Source organism: Strigops habroptila, chromosome 7 (assembly GCF_004027225.2).
Source record: "Strigops habroptila isolate Jane chromosome 7, bStrHab1.2.pri, whole genome shotgun sequence".
NCBI classification, from domain to species: Eukaryota; Metazoa; Chordata; class Aves; order Psittaciformes; family Psittacidae; genus Strigops; species Strigops habroptila.
The window spans coordinates 44,614,592-44,631,967 of NC_044283.2; the positions used below are offsets into that span (position 1 = coordinate 44,614,592).

Here is a 17,376-nt window from a genome sequence, read left to right on the forward strand (position 1 = left end):
TGCCAATGCAGAGGAAGAATGGAAAGAACAGAGCAAACATACTGCAATATTTCTCTAAAGATTTCTCCCAGCTTCAAATAGTTTATAGCCATGGATTTCTTAAGCCAGAAGAAATTATGGATTGGGAAGTTGGAATCAGGTATTATCTGGCTTGTTGATAAAAGGAAAAGCAAAGGAAAGATTAAACACAGTGATGCAGCACCCCTTGTATTTTAGAGATCAAAGTGTTTTGTGGCTATCAATCAATCACAATGATTTTTTTCTTTTTTCCTTTCCTTCTACTAATAAGGGCTAAATAAAATTAGTATTATAAGGACTAAACAAAAGAAAACTGGTGTTTCTTCTGCTGTGGCAAAAGTTCAAATGAAGTGAAGCACAGAACATCCTAAAGAATCAGCAAAAAAACCCCAACCCACCATCAGTTCTCAGAAAGAGAAGGTACTTGCGTCTTTGCTTAGTTTAACAAGACTAAAATTACTTTTGCTTACTCCACTGACTTTGGACAAGGACAACTCAAATCACTGCTTGGTTATAGATTCTTCTAACATACGTGGCAGAAGTAGCTCTGAAGAAAGCAGAACAAAGGCTAGTGTTTTGCCGAAGGTCAAGTGACAGACTCAGATGTATTTTTTGCAACAATGGCTTGTGACGAGATTATATAAAGCAATTGATTCCCCAGCACATCTAAATATAGAAGTGTGCTGTGCAGCAGAGCAGAAGTAAGGGTGCTTTTGTACTTTGATGTATGACTACTGTTCTATTAAGGCAACAGGATTTTAAAAAGTTTTAGGAAAATATGCGGCTTTACTATCTATGTAAAGATGACATACCCATAAGGGCAGCAGAAGCAAGGTATTTCAACAGTTTGATCATCTCCCAGTTTAGCATTACTTTGCTGCTTATTTGTTCCCTTTTCCTTTTCACAAGTGCACGTCCATACTCCAAGTAGATATATCAGCAAGCTTTTCCCATGCTAATTATTCGATTCCAAAATGTTAGTCTTAACAATTAAATTAGTGACATGATTGGGAAAGCCCCCCTGGGCTCCTTCCAAATCCTTGTCTAATGTGCACAGAGAGATGCAACATAGAATTTTGTAGCTAGAAACATGCCAGCCTGAAGATGACTCCCTCCAACTGGCCTAAAGTAGTGTTGCATGATAAAAAATAAAATTGGGACATTTTAAAAGGCATTCTGCAGAAGTCATTAAACTTTATTTAATACTGTAGAGAATATCATGCTGCTGCATACAACACTTTCTGAAGAACAGAGGAAGGTGATTAGGTTGTGTGAATAACAACCTGTGTTTGGTTGCTCTGTATTTTATGGATGTATTGTTGCATTCTTTTATGCATTGTATTCATTTCCACACCCTTGGGCAGCAGAATATCGCAAGTAGCTCCTGGTACAAGGAAGACAGCTTTATAATCTATCAGACAGAGAACCTGTCATGATACATTGGGGTTGAGGGAAGTTGGAGACTGTTACACACTTGCATTACATCTTTTGACAAGTTTCTTTAGCTCGTTTCCTTTCTTCTTCTAACTAAGATATTTCACAAGTCTACTATTGCAATTTATGCATCAGACATCTCTAAAGGAGTGCCAGAAAGTAAGGATTTATTCAAGGAGAAATTCATATTTTGGCCAAAGAGCTCAGGAAACAGGCCTGGTACTTGCTTATTTGACAAAACAAAATGAACACAGAATGGCCCGTACAGGAGAAGTATTTGGCTCAGACTTTTATGCAGTAGATTCATTGCAGCAAATCGCCAGTAGATGCCCCACTAACTTTAGGCTTCTGTTCCCAAGCCTTCTCGTGGGTGGAGTTGATTTCTCAACATCTATTATGGAATTACTCTGTATAACTTCAATCCTTCTGATTAATGAGGGAAATATTTCAAAAGGAGTGCTGGCAAACCTGACATTATTTAGCCTGAACTGACAGCGTCTTTGCGGCACATTGTTTAGATTCATTTCCAAGGTAAAAGAACCAAAATATACAGCCATCCCCATTCTGCATCAAAATAAGCTGATCAAAGTATCTCTCAAGAAGCTTATACAAGCCAGCTGATCTACTGTAGCTTAAGAAAACACTGCTTAAGGTAAACTAAGAATCTCCTTAAAATAAGAATCACCAATTCTTTAAACTGAAACTATACAGTAAAACAGGAATTTCCCTGTACACTCACTCAAGTTTGAAGGTAGCTAGCTGTGTCTACCCTCTCACCCTGATACAAGTGTTCACACTGTGTGTGAATCTGTGCTAGAAAAACTTAAGGAAAGCAGTCTTCCTCAGCAGAGTAGTACCCCATGGCAGCACGATATAGGTCCTTGGTTTCTTATGGCTCTTTCCCAGGTTAGCACTGCTCTGGGGTTGCTCTGTATTTTGGAAATCCAAGGATCATCATGTGATTCTAAAAAATCCCAGAGCAAGATAAACCATAATGCATCGCTCATACAGCCTGTCAAAGTACACAGTGTTTTAGAAGTGTATATGCCTTATTACGCTATAAACATTAGTACATCTAGTCACTATAACTGTATCCCAAGTTAAACACATTCTCAGGCTGACACTTGATGTGCTATTAAACTCAGGATACAGGAAATATTGCCAAGCTCATACTGTAATAATTGCTTACTGCAATGTTGAAACATGACTGGGTTATAAACAATAAGCTCTGTATGAATGGGGTAGAATGGGATACTGCTGTAGATCCAGGGCTAGTATCACATCTTGCTGATGCTGTTTATGACCATCCTTGTCTTGTCAACCCTCTGGCACTGTAAGTCCCTTTATCTGCCAGAAGCAGCTCACCTCTGCTGACTCCTCGCTAGAAGCAAAGTCACCACAAGAAGGGAAGCTTCTTTAGAAGATAAAAACTCACAAATGGCCCTTCCCACTACACGCACAACTAGTATCCAAACAGGGACAGGGGCTCCCTTCCCTACCCGTTTTCTATCCCAGGACAGACACAAGATGATGAATTTTTTTTTTTTTAACATTTTTTTGTTTTGTTGTTTTTTGTTGTTTGTTTGGGGTTTTTTTTAAACCTCTTTTGGGATCAGGAGTGCTTTTACAAAACTGTAGAAGAGAGAGAGAGAGAGATCCACACGTGTACCTTTTCTTTCCAGACTCAAATACTAAAACCCTTCTATCTCTAGAAAAGTGTGTCATTTTGCAGCATGAAGCCTGGTTAAGTGCATGTCTCATTTTTGCCTTGATAATTGTGGGGTTTGCTTTCAAAAAATTACCCTGAGCCTAGAAAATTTAGTAATACTTCCGATACACTGCAGGGTCCTTGATGAAAAGAAGGTTTGAAGTCCACATTACAATTGTTAGGATTTCTTCTTACTTTGCAACACTTTCAAAGCCACTCTCAACTACCCGGTTGTTTTGAGTTAAAGTGATGAACACCTAGATTAACACAGGTCGTGTCCCTCATGGGTCTCACTCTAAGGTCTCACCTATTCAAGACTTGGCAAGTAGTCATTCAAGGCAGGACTGATGGGTATATATTTGACCATTGTGATGTATCCATCACATACTTAAAGCCTTCATTTTCAACTGTGAATGAACTAGAGATCAGAAATAGGAAGAGTTACAAGAAGGAAGACTTTTGTACACAAGCTGTGAAAAATGTGGGCTTCAGAGCTGCACACGTGCCAGGGAATACGCAAAAACTGTTCATTAAAAAACAAAATTTGCTTCTGATGTTGTTCAACTCAACCCATACACCTCCCACAACAATGACTTAATTGTTAGTGCAGTTTCCATAACTGATACTCCCAACAATGTTAGCTAAGAATTTTAATATAACCTCTCTTTCTGGGGTAACGAACAGGTCTTGTATACAGTAGTTGCCAAAGAAAACATATTTAGAAAGACTATGACTCCTGGCTAATAGGACTAGCCCTGGTGCCCTGGAGTATTTTCCTGTTGGTCACCTGGCCTGCTACATCTTTAAGCCTGAATGAATCCTTAATGCTTCTAGCAACCAAGTATTATTTGTTACAGACTTGATCAGAGTTCAGTGGAAATTTTTCAAGCCAAAACTGCCAAACAACTTCAGCCCATGCCCATGTAAACTCACAGTTCACCTATACTTTGTGCTCTAGTCTGGAAGTGTTACATCACATCTTGATCTTTTCCTGCAGTCTGAATAAATGGAATTTTTTTAAGCTGTTTTATTTCAAACTTCTGAGCAATGTATAAATAAAAAAGGCAAACAATGCCTCACATGAAACAAACCAGATACGAGAATAAACCCCAACCATTTAACTGGAGAAACATCACAAAAAGAGAAAGGATTAGTTTTCAAAAGAACAGAGTATTTCTTGTGACACTTCCGATGAGAGGTATGGTTTGTATCTCTGAGGAAAATGAGAAGGGCTGAGGGTCCAAACACTTCCTGCGCTAAGGAAAACCCTACACATTTGCCTTCTTTCTTAACCTCCATGTCTTTCATTACACCAAACAGGAAATATACCTTCTAAATACAGAATCTGCTACTGAGTTTGCACTTGGCAATGGAGTTAGGCTCCATTAACCAACCCTTACAGGAGCTTTCATCACACTCTCACAGTTTAAAGTCAAGAAATATATTTCAAAACTCAACTGCATAATTCTGACACTGTTCTCTCAACAGAGGAAAGAATGTAAACACATCCACAAACTAATCACTCATTTACATGATTTCAAGACCAGCTCTAGGGTGCCCTGTGAGGAAACCCTGCGACATTCACTTACCAATATGGATTTCATTTACATCAAAATCCAATGCAATAGTGGTTAGAGCTAGCCAAATTCTGGAGGGCTACATCAAGGATAAAATTTGACTACTATTTTTCAGTCTCCCTGTCTGCATTTATAAATACCAGGTTACCCAAAGGCTCTCTACCTTCAAACAATCAGCTGAAAGAGGTTGAGGGTTAGTTTTTGGGCTAGCTATCAGCCATCAGGATAGAATGGCTGTCCTGCTGAGAAAGCTACAAGAGGAATGGACTTGTATCATGTATTCTGACTGCATGCCTTTGGCTATGTATTACTAACCATAGATTAATGAAATAAAGCATATACAGGTCTTGTTAATTAAAATGAATGCATAGTTTACATGCATCAACAGATGAACATTTGACCTAAGGAGCATGAAGGATAGCAGAACAGACACCAGATGCCAGGCAGTACCCAGCCTCATAAAAACAACTTCTTTAGCCATGCTTACAGAATCAATTAGTGACCTTTTTTTTTTTTTTTTCCCCTCCTTGTTCAAAGTGAAAAAGCAGCAACATTGCTTTGCAATGCTTATTCAGGTGCAGGTGGGAAGAAAGTTCTCAGTAGGGACCAAAACCTCCAGCACCTTGCATGCCAGTCTCCCTTGCCCCAGCCCCCTGCACCCACAGAGCCACACTCCTGCTGCTGCAGGGCAAGGCAGGTGGCTCATGAAAATGCCCAGAAAATTAGAGGGGCCCAAATGTGGCCTAATACTCAGAAAACATCAGTTCTCCTTTGTCCTGCAGCTTTCTGATTATCTGTTCCACCTGCCTCTGCAGGTGGAAACAAGCATCAATGATAAAGCCGTTCGCTTCATCATTGATTTGCATCAATTTAAAACTATTCACTGATGCAGCTGTGTGTCGGTGGGTGGGATCTATTCTTTTCATCACCTCATTTCCTGCTCAGGTCCCTATTCTCTGATTACTACTGATTTTTTTTCACCAAGCCATGCACTGATAGGATTCACCCATATTCTTAAATACCAGCAAGAAGAAAGCTGATTTTGTTCTTCCACACAGGCAGGGGATTTTCCAGGATGTGTTTGTTGTTTGGAAGCAGAAAATGTTCCAACCTGACCCAGCTACTGCGGTTAGCCACACTAGTGACTTATGGATGTTTTCAAGTACACTGAGCAAGTAGAAGAATTATGATAAATGCAACCCAAAGTTCCTATCTCCATTATTGAGACACATGGAAGGGAAAAGGGATTGTTACAGAAACAGCTAAGGAAAGGAAGCAAAGACTCTAACATCAGTCCATCCAGTTTATCCATACCCTCACAATTGAAGATTGTGAAATAGTTTGAAGATGGTAGAACTACGACACTTTTTTTTTTCTTTTTTGTAAGTATTTTCAATCCTGTCTCCAACTCAGTAACACTTATGTTAATAGAACTTTTTTTGTATATTCACCAGAGGGCTGTGGTCAAAATGAACATAAGACACAAGAAATCTATGTGTAAAATGGACCACCCTGCATTGAGAGTAATACTGTTGGTCAGTAGAAACTGGAAACTCCTAGCAGAGAAGTGAGCACTCCACAACAGAAGCCACTGCTGAAGTGCTGACAAGCTCTTTCAAACACCTAATTAGATTGACAGACCAGTTAAATGCATCATGGTAATGCCCTAATACACTGTTGTCTTGCAGCAACATTGCAGTTGCTACAAGTCTTCAGGTTGAAAAAACAAAGAAGGTAATAAAATTGACTGTTATGCAAGCGGAAATAACACAAAAATTCTTCTATGAGGAACTATCCATGAAATATGAAATGGAAAGTTTAGAAAGATGCGGTATTATAATATTTTTGCCTTGGAAGTCTTAATTAAAACAAACAATTGCCTCTTCAAACAGGATCTGTTTTGTAACAGTTTTTGTTGCTTTTAGGACACTTCTAAAAGCTTCCTGTAAAGGTAGTTATGGGAATGTTGTGTGCTGCTTGGGAAAAGTTTAACTCCTGTATCTTGAATTGGGGTTGTTATGTGGCACTGTTGTTACCTAATCCTTGCCAAAAAAGTTACCAAAAATAAATGACATTTTAACCATCTCTTATGCAAATACTGGAATACTTTTCTCCATCCAGAACAGTAGGTTATGTTACATCCTTTTGCATGTGACAGCTGTTACAATGCAAAGTATCAATACATCCATCAGAAGCAAAACATCTGGGATGTGTATACCTGAAGTGAAATGTAATGAAACGCATGATGTATGTTTTTTAAATAACATTAATAGCAGCAGTATTAGATGAAGAAACCACAAACATCAATCTGATGTCTGAAGTCCAAAGCAGAGTTAGGAGTCAGTTAGAATTCAAGAAATGAAAGGCTTGTGATTTTCTTGGTGGTGGCAGGGGCAGGCAGGGGTAAGACGACAATTCAGCACCTACTGAAAACAAAGCCAGTGAACCAAAACGATGGACAATGTCCCTCAATAAGTATACAGTATGATTTGGGGACCATTCCCCCAGGAAAAAAGGTTCAAGTGAAAACTGAGGTTGAGCCTCTCACAGAGGTAGAGATCTGATCCTTAAACCAGCACTTTTGTCCAGATAGCCTCTCTTTTAAGCCTTATAAAAGGAGCAATGGAAATGAATATAACAAATTTGACACATCACTATGTGTTGAAGGAAGCAAGTGCTTTCAAAATTAATTATTTTCCTGTATAACAAAATTGACCTTTTCTTCCAGTGATCAAAGCAAAGCAGCAGTTATTTCCATTGTCTTCATTAGGAGAATTGAGTACCTCAGGGAAGCTAGGTCTTCCAACAGCAGCTGACTTCAGACTTTTGCAGTCTGTATGCCACTCTTGCTACTCTATACAAGAGTGTACAGGACACAAATAGGTGCAGTTACAGGTGCCTATTTCGTTTATGATTATTTCCTCATCTTTTAAACAGGAGTACTGCAGGCACAGCAGAGAGCTAACTGCCTGCTGGTCAGGAGAAAGCCAACAACTAGCAAGGTGGCCCTGTGCTTCTTCCCTAACAAATACCTGCAAGATCCTGCTACCTCTAACCAAAAGCAAGCCTCCAGCAGCCAAGGTAAGTGCATTGCCTCCAGGCTAAGGGCCAGCTGCTTCTCTGTGCCCTTTTGCCAGCATGGCCACAGCAGGGGAGGTTGACAAGACCCTGGAGGTGCAGAGTCCTGCAGGCACAGTGGGCTCTTTGTCGCTTCCGTGCCTGGCAGCAGACTCGTGATTGCCAATCAGAGTTCTGGGTGTCTCTTCTGGGTATCTACGCAGTGCTGGGACAGAAACACTTTACCAGCACCAGGTCACCTCTGGAGGCCTTACTCAACATCTGCTCCTGAATCCACACCTCCAGAGGCACTGTCTTCATTCAGAAAGGGAAGAGATGTAGTGTGCCGTCTGTGCATGTCACCAATCTCACAGAGATTAACAAATTTAAGTTGCACACTTGGTAGGTAGGTATGATCTCCTGCACTTCCTGTCTCCTTTTCAAAGTGAGGGCTTATCAGGGATAGGCCATTTGGAGAGTGCAAGAGGAAGGGTAATCGACCATTTGCAGCCAAAGCTACATTGTGTGCAGGTTCTCTGATTAATTTTGCCCTTTCTTCCTCCTCATTCCTGCAAAACATCTGCAGTCTTATGACTTATCTCCAGCCATGATCCATCTGGGGAAGTGAATTATCCCTGCGGTCTGTGTGTTTGTTTAATCCAGAATTTACTGGCTGCCTTCAATAAGAGTTTTGCCCAGGTATTAGTTGCAAACTAACATCCTGCAACACTGCTAATGAGACTGCAGTCCCCGCTCTCAGCAGAGGTGATGGCCCGAGACAATGGCAACCAGCCAGAAGGACACAGAAAGACAACCTCCACCCGACAGGAACATGGTGCAATGTTTGTGCTCATGTCACAGCATAACAAACATAAAATAGCACAAAACACACAGCTCGTCAATTAGCTCCTCGTTTACAGGGAAAGCTTTGTCTTCTAATCGTGTATAAACAGATATTAAACATCAAAACATGACAGGGTAAAACTATCCAGTTCACAGTACCTTCTCCTACAGACTTCAATTTAAAAAAAAACCCCACAAACAAAACAGACACATTTCTTCTTCAGGCAGCTCCTGTTCCACCCTTGGATGATCTATTTGAGAGTGTTGCCTTTTCTGTTGTGTCAGGGCAAAGCAAGGCCCTTCTGTTACATTTTTGCCAATGTTTTACAGCATGTGATACTTTCCCTTCAGCCAGTTTTGCGTTGCTGCCCAAGAAAAATTACTCTTCCCTGCTCTAACAAAGCTCCTCTGCCAACTTCATTGCCACTACCTCAGGATGGCACTGAAAGTCAGGTCTGAATCTGACAGCTATAGGCAGGATCACACACAAAACAATCATTATGGCTTTATTTTGTCTGCCTTGCAGAGCTTTCAAAACCTGATACCGGTATCTGTGATATCCTTTTTGTTGCCTTCAAGACTGTTGTAACATTCTACATAGATTGCCTGGTATTATTGTAGCAACAGAGGAGAAAATACTAGCACCCTGCAGCATTTAATTAGAAAACATGACATCATCTGATACAGACCAGGCTCCTCCATTAGACTAGAAGGAACATAAAAAACTGGGGACTGGCAGCTGTTCCAGTGGAGAGCTACCCAGTCAGAATTATTGTTTGGCTACTGCGTGACCTCCCATGTTCCAGCAGCTCTTACTTTTGCAGGTTCTTTCTGAACAATTTATTGAAGAGTTTTTAGCCTGTTGAGGCCAGAAATGAAGAAAAGATAGTGAAAAAAAGAATTGGTGGCTTTTTGAAGTGTTGGCTGAAGTGAAGGTTCACTTTGGGATTTTTTGATAGTCTATGGCACTCAGAGAGTAATGTTTCCTAATGCTGCAGTGCCATAGTGCCAGAAAAATGTGGTCCTAAGATAAGTTAGTATCACAGTTAAAATGTGACATACCTGGGAATGCAAGAGACAATGGAGGTTGTCTCCAGCTGCAGTGCTGTATTTTCCAACTGAAAATACAAATCAACATTTACCAAAGATACCACAGCTGGAATATGAATCATGCCCAGTAATGAGACTAAGCAAAAAACCTGGCCTAGGACAAGTATTTCTTAAACAGACGTTGAATTTCTCTTGGCATCTCTATGATAAAACAATTAATTATAGCTTAAGAAAATATTGACATCTCCAGTTTAACCATGTACACCAAACCTCAACTTTACACTGTATGAGGTGCAGATGAGAAAACAATGTTTGTTTGCAATCTGAGACACTTTTTGGCCATTGTAGTTGGAGCTCAGGTGTTCCCCTTCTGTGCCTAGCTGAACCCCTTGCCTGCCAATAATTGTGCAATAAAACATGTTTTATGTTAAACAAAAGAAGGACTGCAAGGACAGGGACTTGAGAGTAATTATAAGGTGGTTTGATTTTCCACATTGTTCATTACAACACTATGCTCATACTGGTGTAGGTGCTGAAGCCAGCAATACTGAACTCAAAGTTTTATTTCTCATCTGAAAACCATGGCCATGTAGTTTTTGGTTTTTATTTTCAAACAAAGGCCCAAGGACTATTGACCTAATTGGTCTCCACTTCTGGATTATGATTAACACCAGCTAGGAACTATGAACACTTTGTCTGCACTCAGCTAAGTTCTGTCATTTCAATCACAAGTCAGTTTTTTCAGCACTGGACAGGTTACCACACTTATCAAAGTGTAAAATCAATTTTGGAAGGCTAGAATGACCCTGGGAACCTGCAATATAAATAAACCACACAGGCTTCATGCCAAAGGTGTCCAGCATCTGAACAGACAAAAACTAATGTGTGTTAGCACTAGCTGACTGCTGTGAGTTCAAACGCCCTCATCACATAAAATCATTTTCCTTGAAAGTACAACTGTACTGTAGTATAAAATTTGCACTAGGTGCTTTATATGTATTGAAATACCCACGATCACCTCTGCAAAAAAAAAACCAGTAACAAAGGCACAATAACAAAGGCAATGCTAACTTGACTGTTGGGCATTTGGAACAGTCTGGAACAAAACCTTTATAACAGAGAACACACATCTTCATCCCAGAATGATAATCACGTAATTGTTCTTACATTCCCTGATTGTTATCTCCAAAACAGTCACATTGGCAGAAAGACCCATTGACCATTACAATGAAAATGAACATTAGCCTTTTCCAGCTCATAACAAACAAAGAGTGAATTGGTGGAGACAGCACATATTGTTGCAGTTTTTCCACAACTGTCTCCCAAAGCTAGCCAGAAGACTCAGGAACAGTAGAGAAAAGAAGTAACACCTTGTATATGCTGCTATGGATTGGGGAATGGAACCACTTGTTGTTTTCTTTATAGTTAGATTAGCACAGCTCTGTTTACTGGCATATTATTTGCTCCCTGCTTCTTGACAGGTAGGTGCATGAAATGACACCAGTTTCAGACAATCCCCCAGGAAAAAAGGATCTTGTTAAATGAAAAACAGTAACACAGACCCTTTGTGTGTCCCTGGCACTCAAATAAAACAGGACTGTAAGTCAAGTAACATCTCTTTACTTGGAGATGATATGCCAACACAGGGACTGACAGAACTCATTTACAGTAGCTCATAAGCTCCTAGTTGTATCACTACGATGACTGCCTGATGACTACCTGGAGAAGATGAGTACCAAATTCTCTTGAAGGTCTCATGCAGCTAGAACATGGTGATCCAACTTTTTTCTTCTTTTTAGCTCTGGAAATGCACCGAATAACCATTTTACAGTTTGTGACTATATTTGTATAGTGTTGACCTATCTACATAGTGAATGAGAATTGTATTAAGATACAGACGCCTCAGGCCTTCCTCTGGCTCCACAGAGATAGGTGTTACTGACACACCTATCAAAGTTTCAGAGTACAAGTGTGTATATTGCACTACACAGCTTGGCTGCAAGACAGTCAAATATTTATTAGGTTTAGATTTTACTAGAGTTTTGTTCAAAGAAAAGATTCATAGCCTCAAGTTCCACCCAGCTCTTACTCTTATCAGATGCTAGCATATCCCTTCCTATGTCCTTCTTCCGCATAATTGTCTTTCAAAAGTGAGCTTATGTGTTTTGTACTACCACCTGTATTAAACATCATAACCAAGTCATGAAAAAAATCTCACATAACCTAATTGGTTTTTGCACTTTTGTTTTCATGACTCCTTCCTAGAGGATGTCCTTTATATGTGTGTATATACAGAGACACACACACACACATACAAAAAAGATACATATTATATATATGTAAGTGTTAATAAACAATTGTTGCCAATGTGAGGTAAGAACAAAAATAAGCAGTTCCTCTAAAAACAAAGAAACAAGCAAACAAATATAGCCAAATAGCAGCAAGGGTGAATTAAAAGTCTTCCGTGCAATAGTTTTTGTTACCATACCCAGGTCTAAGACATACACAGATGTCTCCTGTTCCTACAAACCTATAGTGAAGGTGAACAGAAGTCCCCATATCCTACAAAATTTAATTGGGCATTCAGCTGGACTTAGTGGATAGTCCCGATAGAAATATCAGCAATAAGGATAAAGGCCACTATTTGCATGAATAATGCATCACTCTGTTACATCATCACATCTGGGGGCAACGATGAGGTGCTATACCTCCAAGATCATTACAGCTAAGCTGGTGCTGGATACAGGAGGGAAAAGAACTATGAGCTGTGCAGTAGCTTGTGATATCAGTTGGAGAGATCAGAGCTGGAGTCCTAACATTCAGCCTTCTGCTCCAGCTGCTGACTTGTTTGCATGCTCCATCTATATCCCATGATACGGGATATGATTATTATGACATCTGTTAAGGCATTTGCCAGAATGGCAAAGTTTGCAAGCTCACACTCTACTAAAACAAAATGGAGTTCTGCTTGTGTAGCTTATAGTTTTGTCTGTCCCCATATGTAACTTTTCAGAAACATACGAGTTATAAAACCAGCAGTATTCCACCCATGCTCTTCCCATTTATTGAAGTTTCAAGATAGTTTTCAAGCTATTCTTATTTATAAAGCCTTTCTAGTTCTGTAACCATAGTAGTACATTTTAATTTCTTTTTGTAAGTAAAAAATACAAGAATAACTGTTGTGATACTGAATCACCACAGTTAAATAAAAGAAAGAAGCAATAGAACTAAAGAACATAATAGAACATAAAAGAACTAAATGCCAACAGAAGTTTTTAACTGTTATCTGAGAGCAATATTTTACCAAAGTTTAATTTCAAGTAGCTGAATGTGGCATTTAAGTGAAGACCAGTTTTAGCAATAAAAGCAGTGCCTAAATCGTATTGGCTTCCTTGAGATAAAAAGCTCTTATGTGAACACAATCTATGAGCTATTATTCTAGTGCTTTTAGAAATTGTTTATGTTACAGAGTAGGTTAACAGGAGCTTTAATACTTTGAAATTATTAAAGAATGTAAAATATAAAGTCAAAGCAGTATCTGAGTGTTCTTCCACAGCTTGAAGCATTATACAGAAACTTCAGTTACTTCACATCCATTTGCATAAATTATGTCAATGCACAACCACAGCTGACACAAATCTCGTATCTTTAGCAGTCACCAGTAATGTTTTGGCAGGCTTGATTAACTTTAAGTGCAAATTGCTGTTATGTATCTATGAGAGTGAAGGCAATCTCTCACGGGGTGCTGGGATGCGTTGCTGTCTGACAGTGAGATGATGGAAAAGAATGTATGTGGCTTCCTCTCTTCATTTCCCATTCCTAAAGCTTTGGTTGGTAATGTACATCCTGCTCAAAGTGGATGGCTAATAATTTTTGCTTGTTAAATACTGTCCAAGAGTTTCAATGGAGTGTATGCATTTTTGTGACCTCATCTATTATTTTTGGAGCGTTAATCTGCACATTTTGAACACTACTTTAATCTGAGGATGTGAACCACTAATGTGAATGTGGGAGAATTCTGGACATTTGCAAACATTGGAACACTGACTTGATAAATTATTTACACTTGGACTTCAAATTATGGAATGGAGAACACGCTTCTTTTGTATGATCAACAAATCATCAACAAATTATCAACAACAATGAAATACAGCTTTCACCGAAAAGAAAGTCCCCAGATTTCTGTAAGTCAGTGGAAAAAATAATTTATTGCAATTTCTTTTGCACATTAACATGAAACATTTATATATATATATTCTGTGCTGATAAGGTATACTAGATATAGACAAATTTATACACAAAGTAATTGCACTATCCTATTTTATAATGCAAATATTCAGAAATTATCAGTCAGATAAGAACAGGTATTATTCACATAAAAATGCACTGTATGTTGAAGTTATGGAAGGTTCACGCATCTGAAACTTTGTCCACTTTTACTAACTATATCAGCTGATAAAAGACACTATGTCCCCTTAGAAGATTTGCATCCTTGGATTATCCATGATGCCTAAAATATTATCAGGTCCTCCCAAGGTATAAAATAAGATCATTTCTAAAAATTAAGAGAGACCAAAACAAAAGGCAACCATGACTACCATGACTGGACAGCATGCCTTTCGATTCTGAGGGCTCCATCAGAAAAGAATCAAAGCACTACAGGCAGTCTAAAATTGTCCAGCAATCTATTATTAACATGACAACTTAATTTACTTAATAAAAATCGATGACAAATATATTGCAAGTGAAGAGCATTTCAGAAGAAGTACATTGGCACATGCTTCAAATGGCAATATCAGACAAACAACTGCCCCCTTTCAATACAGAAAATGTTTACATAGTGTAGACAAAGGGAAAATACGCAGAATGGTATCAAAAGAGGAACCTTTTTCTAACCAGGAATTTACAGTGCATCAAGTGTTATTCACAACATGAATGGTAAGCATGGTAATAATAGAACTAAATCTGATAAACAACATTTATACAATAATTTTCATAATGCTGCTTTAGGTATTCTTTAAAATAGTTCTGCAGGTTCATTGTTCTGCCCAACAACTGAAATACCTATCTTTCCAGAAATGTCACTGATTGACATAACCACGATACTTCAGAGATGAAGATGAAGATGTGAAGCATCACATTGAAGTGGTTAGTTGTGGCGTGCATACTACAAAATTGTATTCAATATTATTTGGCAGTAGGAAGGGCCACATGACTGACGTGCAAAAATGCATATCAAAAAAAGGAAAGCTTGAAATACATGCTCATAGCAGAGATATAACAATACCAAACATCAAGGGGAAAAAAAAAAACAAACCATAGCAAGCGAGCCTGGAGAAAAATGGTGAGTATGATTTCAGGAGCAGGGCAAAAGACAATGGTATTGCACATGGCAATGGGAGATATGATGTGAAATAACATCCATAACAACCTTACTGCCTGGCACCCTGTTTGGAGACAGTATTGTACCCTATCCAGCGTCCTCTTCCTCTTCTCTTAGTTTAGAGAGCATCTTGATTTGTTTCCTTGAATGCATGCAAGTAGAATTTGAGAAGTAAGGGAATTTTTTTGAAGCAACAACATGGTGGGTCAATGCAGTAACAAAATACATTTTTCAATTTGCAACCAGTATCAGTAAATAATAAAAATAATAAAACACAAAATAGATAATACGCATATTTCTTTTGTATGTGTTTTACGTTGGAATGTAATAATTCCTACATTCCCTGATGAACTACCAGCTCTGACTAGGATACTTTAACTTGTTCCCATCAGTAATGTGGGGACAGAGGACAAGAGAGATATTTGAAGGTGGGGAATGATGGAAATTGAAGTCAAACATGTGAGTCTTTCTGCAAGCTTTATTTTTTTACAACAAATCTGTTTCTCAAGAGAGAAGCTGCAGCTGAACTTCTGTTAAAATAATAATGATAGTAATAATCTTATAACATGCAAACAAGTGGATGAAAAATTAACAGTTGGTCACAGTTACTTTTGTTCTACATATATTTCTAATGCAATTCTAATTTTTGCTGTAATGGTATCATGGAAGAGATAAGTGGAAAAAAGTAAAGAAGCAGCAGTCCAAATCAACACTGATTCTTGTAAATCAGGTGCTTCTCAGAACTAACTACTGCTCCTGGTGACTGATATTAGAGATGTCAATTTAGGAACCAAGTTTGAGTTATGCTGAGCTGCTCCAACCTTACCATTTTCTACAGGTTTAGCAGAAAGACACCATACTGTAAACCTTGGTTTCACATCTCTGTTCCAGCTCTAAGTATTTTGACCCCTTTCCTCACCATGTATTAATTACTAGGCGTAAGGGTAAAATATTATGCTGATAGATCTGCAAATGCTGAGGTAATTACTCTCTAAGGGATATAATGGAGAACATATCACTAATGTGAATCTATCTTAGATTTAAAGATATTGGAGGTAGAAAACCTCACAGTAAAAGAATGATCAGCAGAAATATCTTCAGGATGATTTAAGAAATATTTTCGCGTTTACTTCTATAAGCCACTTCTTGCAATATTCTGGAGTGACTTTTCAGGAAATTTAACATATGGTTCCTGAATGTATGTTAGCAGGCCATATTTATTGTTATGAACAGTCTCCCTGAAATTAACGGCACTGCACATCATAATACATTAGTATGTGCATGTATTTGAAAGGTCAGAGAGAGTAAGATTCTGAAAAGAAAAACAAGCCTAGACCCTTGCCTAAAAAGCCTAAAGAAAAGCAATTACTCTAAGGTAATCAAACATAAAAAATTGGTTATTTGATTTCTGGTTTTGGATTACAACTATCATGTACAGCCTATAAAGTGCCAGAAATAACACGAAGAGTACCTTCACAAGACAAACTGCAAACAGTTTAGAAAAACTTAAAGGATAAAACTCAGTGCATCTTTTTGTGTATAGACAGATGAAGTCGTGCAAGTGAAAAAGAATTAAAAGATTATAGAGGATTATATTCTTTCACTTTTCAAACGTGTGAGGCTTAACCCAGGAAAATACCCACCTGACTCAGTAACCCTCTGAAATTTTACATTTAAAATTACAATGTGCCCTGCTACAAATGATAGGGTATAATTTATAATGCAGAAAAAAGTGAAAGCTATTTAATTAAAAAATATTTTAAATACAACTATAGATTTGAAAGAACAGTAGCCATGTGAAATTATAGTTAATCTTGATATAGAATAAAAAATGGAAAATATTATCAAAAGTGGCACCTAGAATATTATCGTAAGTAATACATACTAAAATCCAGACTTCAGCAGAGTTAAAGTACAGAATCTCCCCTGAAGTTTAATACTGGGAGTTACCATTAAAAAGTCAGTATTCAAATACTTGGGTACCAGTGGTAGTAAGTCTTTATTAGATCTACTAAAAAGCCCAAACACTTTAACAGCCTAAATTTCATTTTCAGAAGCATATCAGTATTTAGATGCATAATTGATTCCTGCGACTTCAAGAATTATTTCAGCCAAGATAACTGATGACTGTCATTATTTTAGTCAAGTGTATTTTTAAGATTAAATACATTAGCTTACAACTCTTTGTATTAATTTAGGGCAAAATTCAAGCTATGTAAATTACTTTTACCCCTTTTTTCTCCCTGTTGGCAATGGGTAGGAATGTATGCACCTGCTCAGCTATGGCAAATCAGCTGGCATACTGT

At 38.3% G+C, this 17,376-nt stretch overlaps 1 protein-coding gene across 1 annotated transcript in view; it reads right to left on the bottom strand.

Annotated features, from left to right (window-relative positions):
• Positions 1-13,876: 13,876 nt before the first annotated feature.
• Positions 13,877-17,376, bottom strand: part of GUCY1B1 (guanylate cyclase 1 soluble subunit beta 1) — a 43,163-nt gene continuing 39,663 nt past the window's right edge. Inside the window, exon 14 of the mRNA XM_030491935.2 lies at positions 13,877-15,212. Within this exon, the coding sequence (XP_030347795.1) occupies positions 15,189-15,212 (24 nt within the window). The 3' untranslated portion in view covers positions 13,877-15,188. The remainder of the gene's footprint in view (positions 15,213-17,376) is intronic.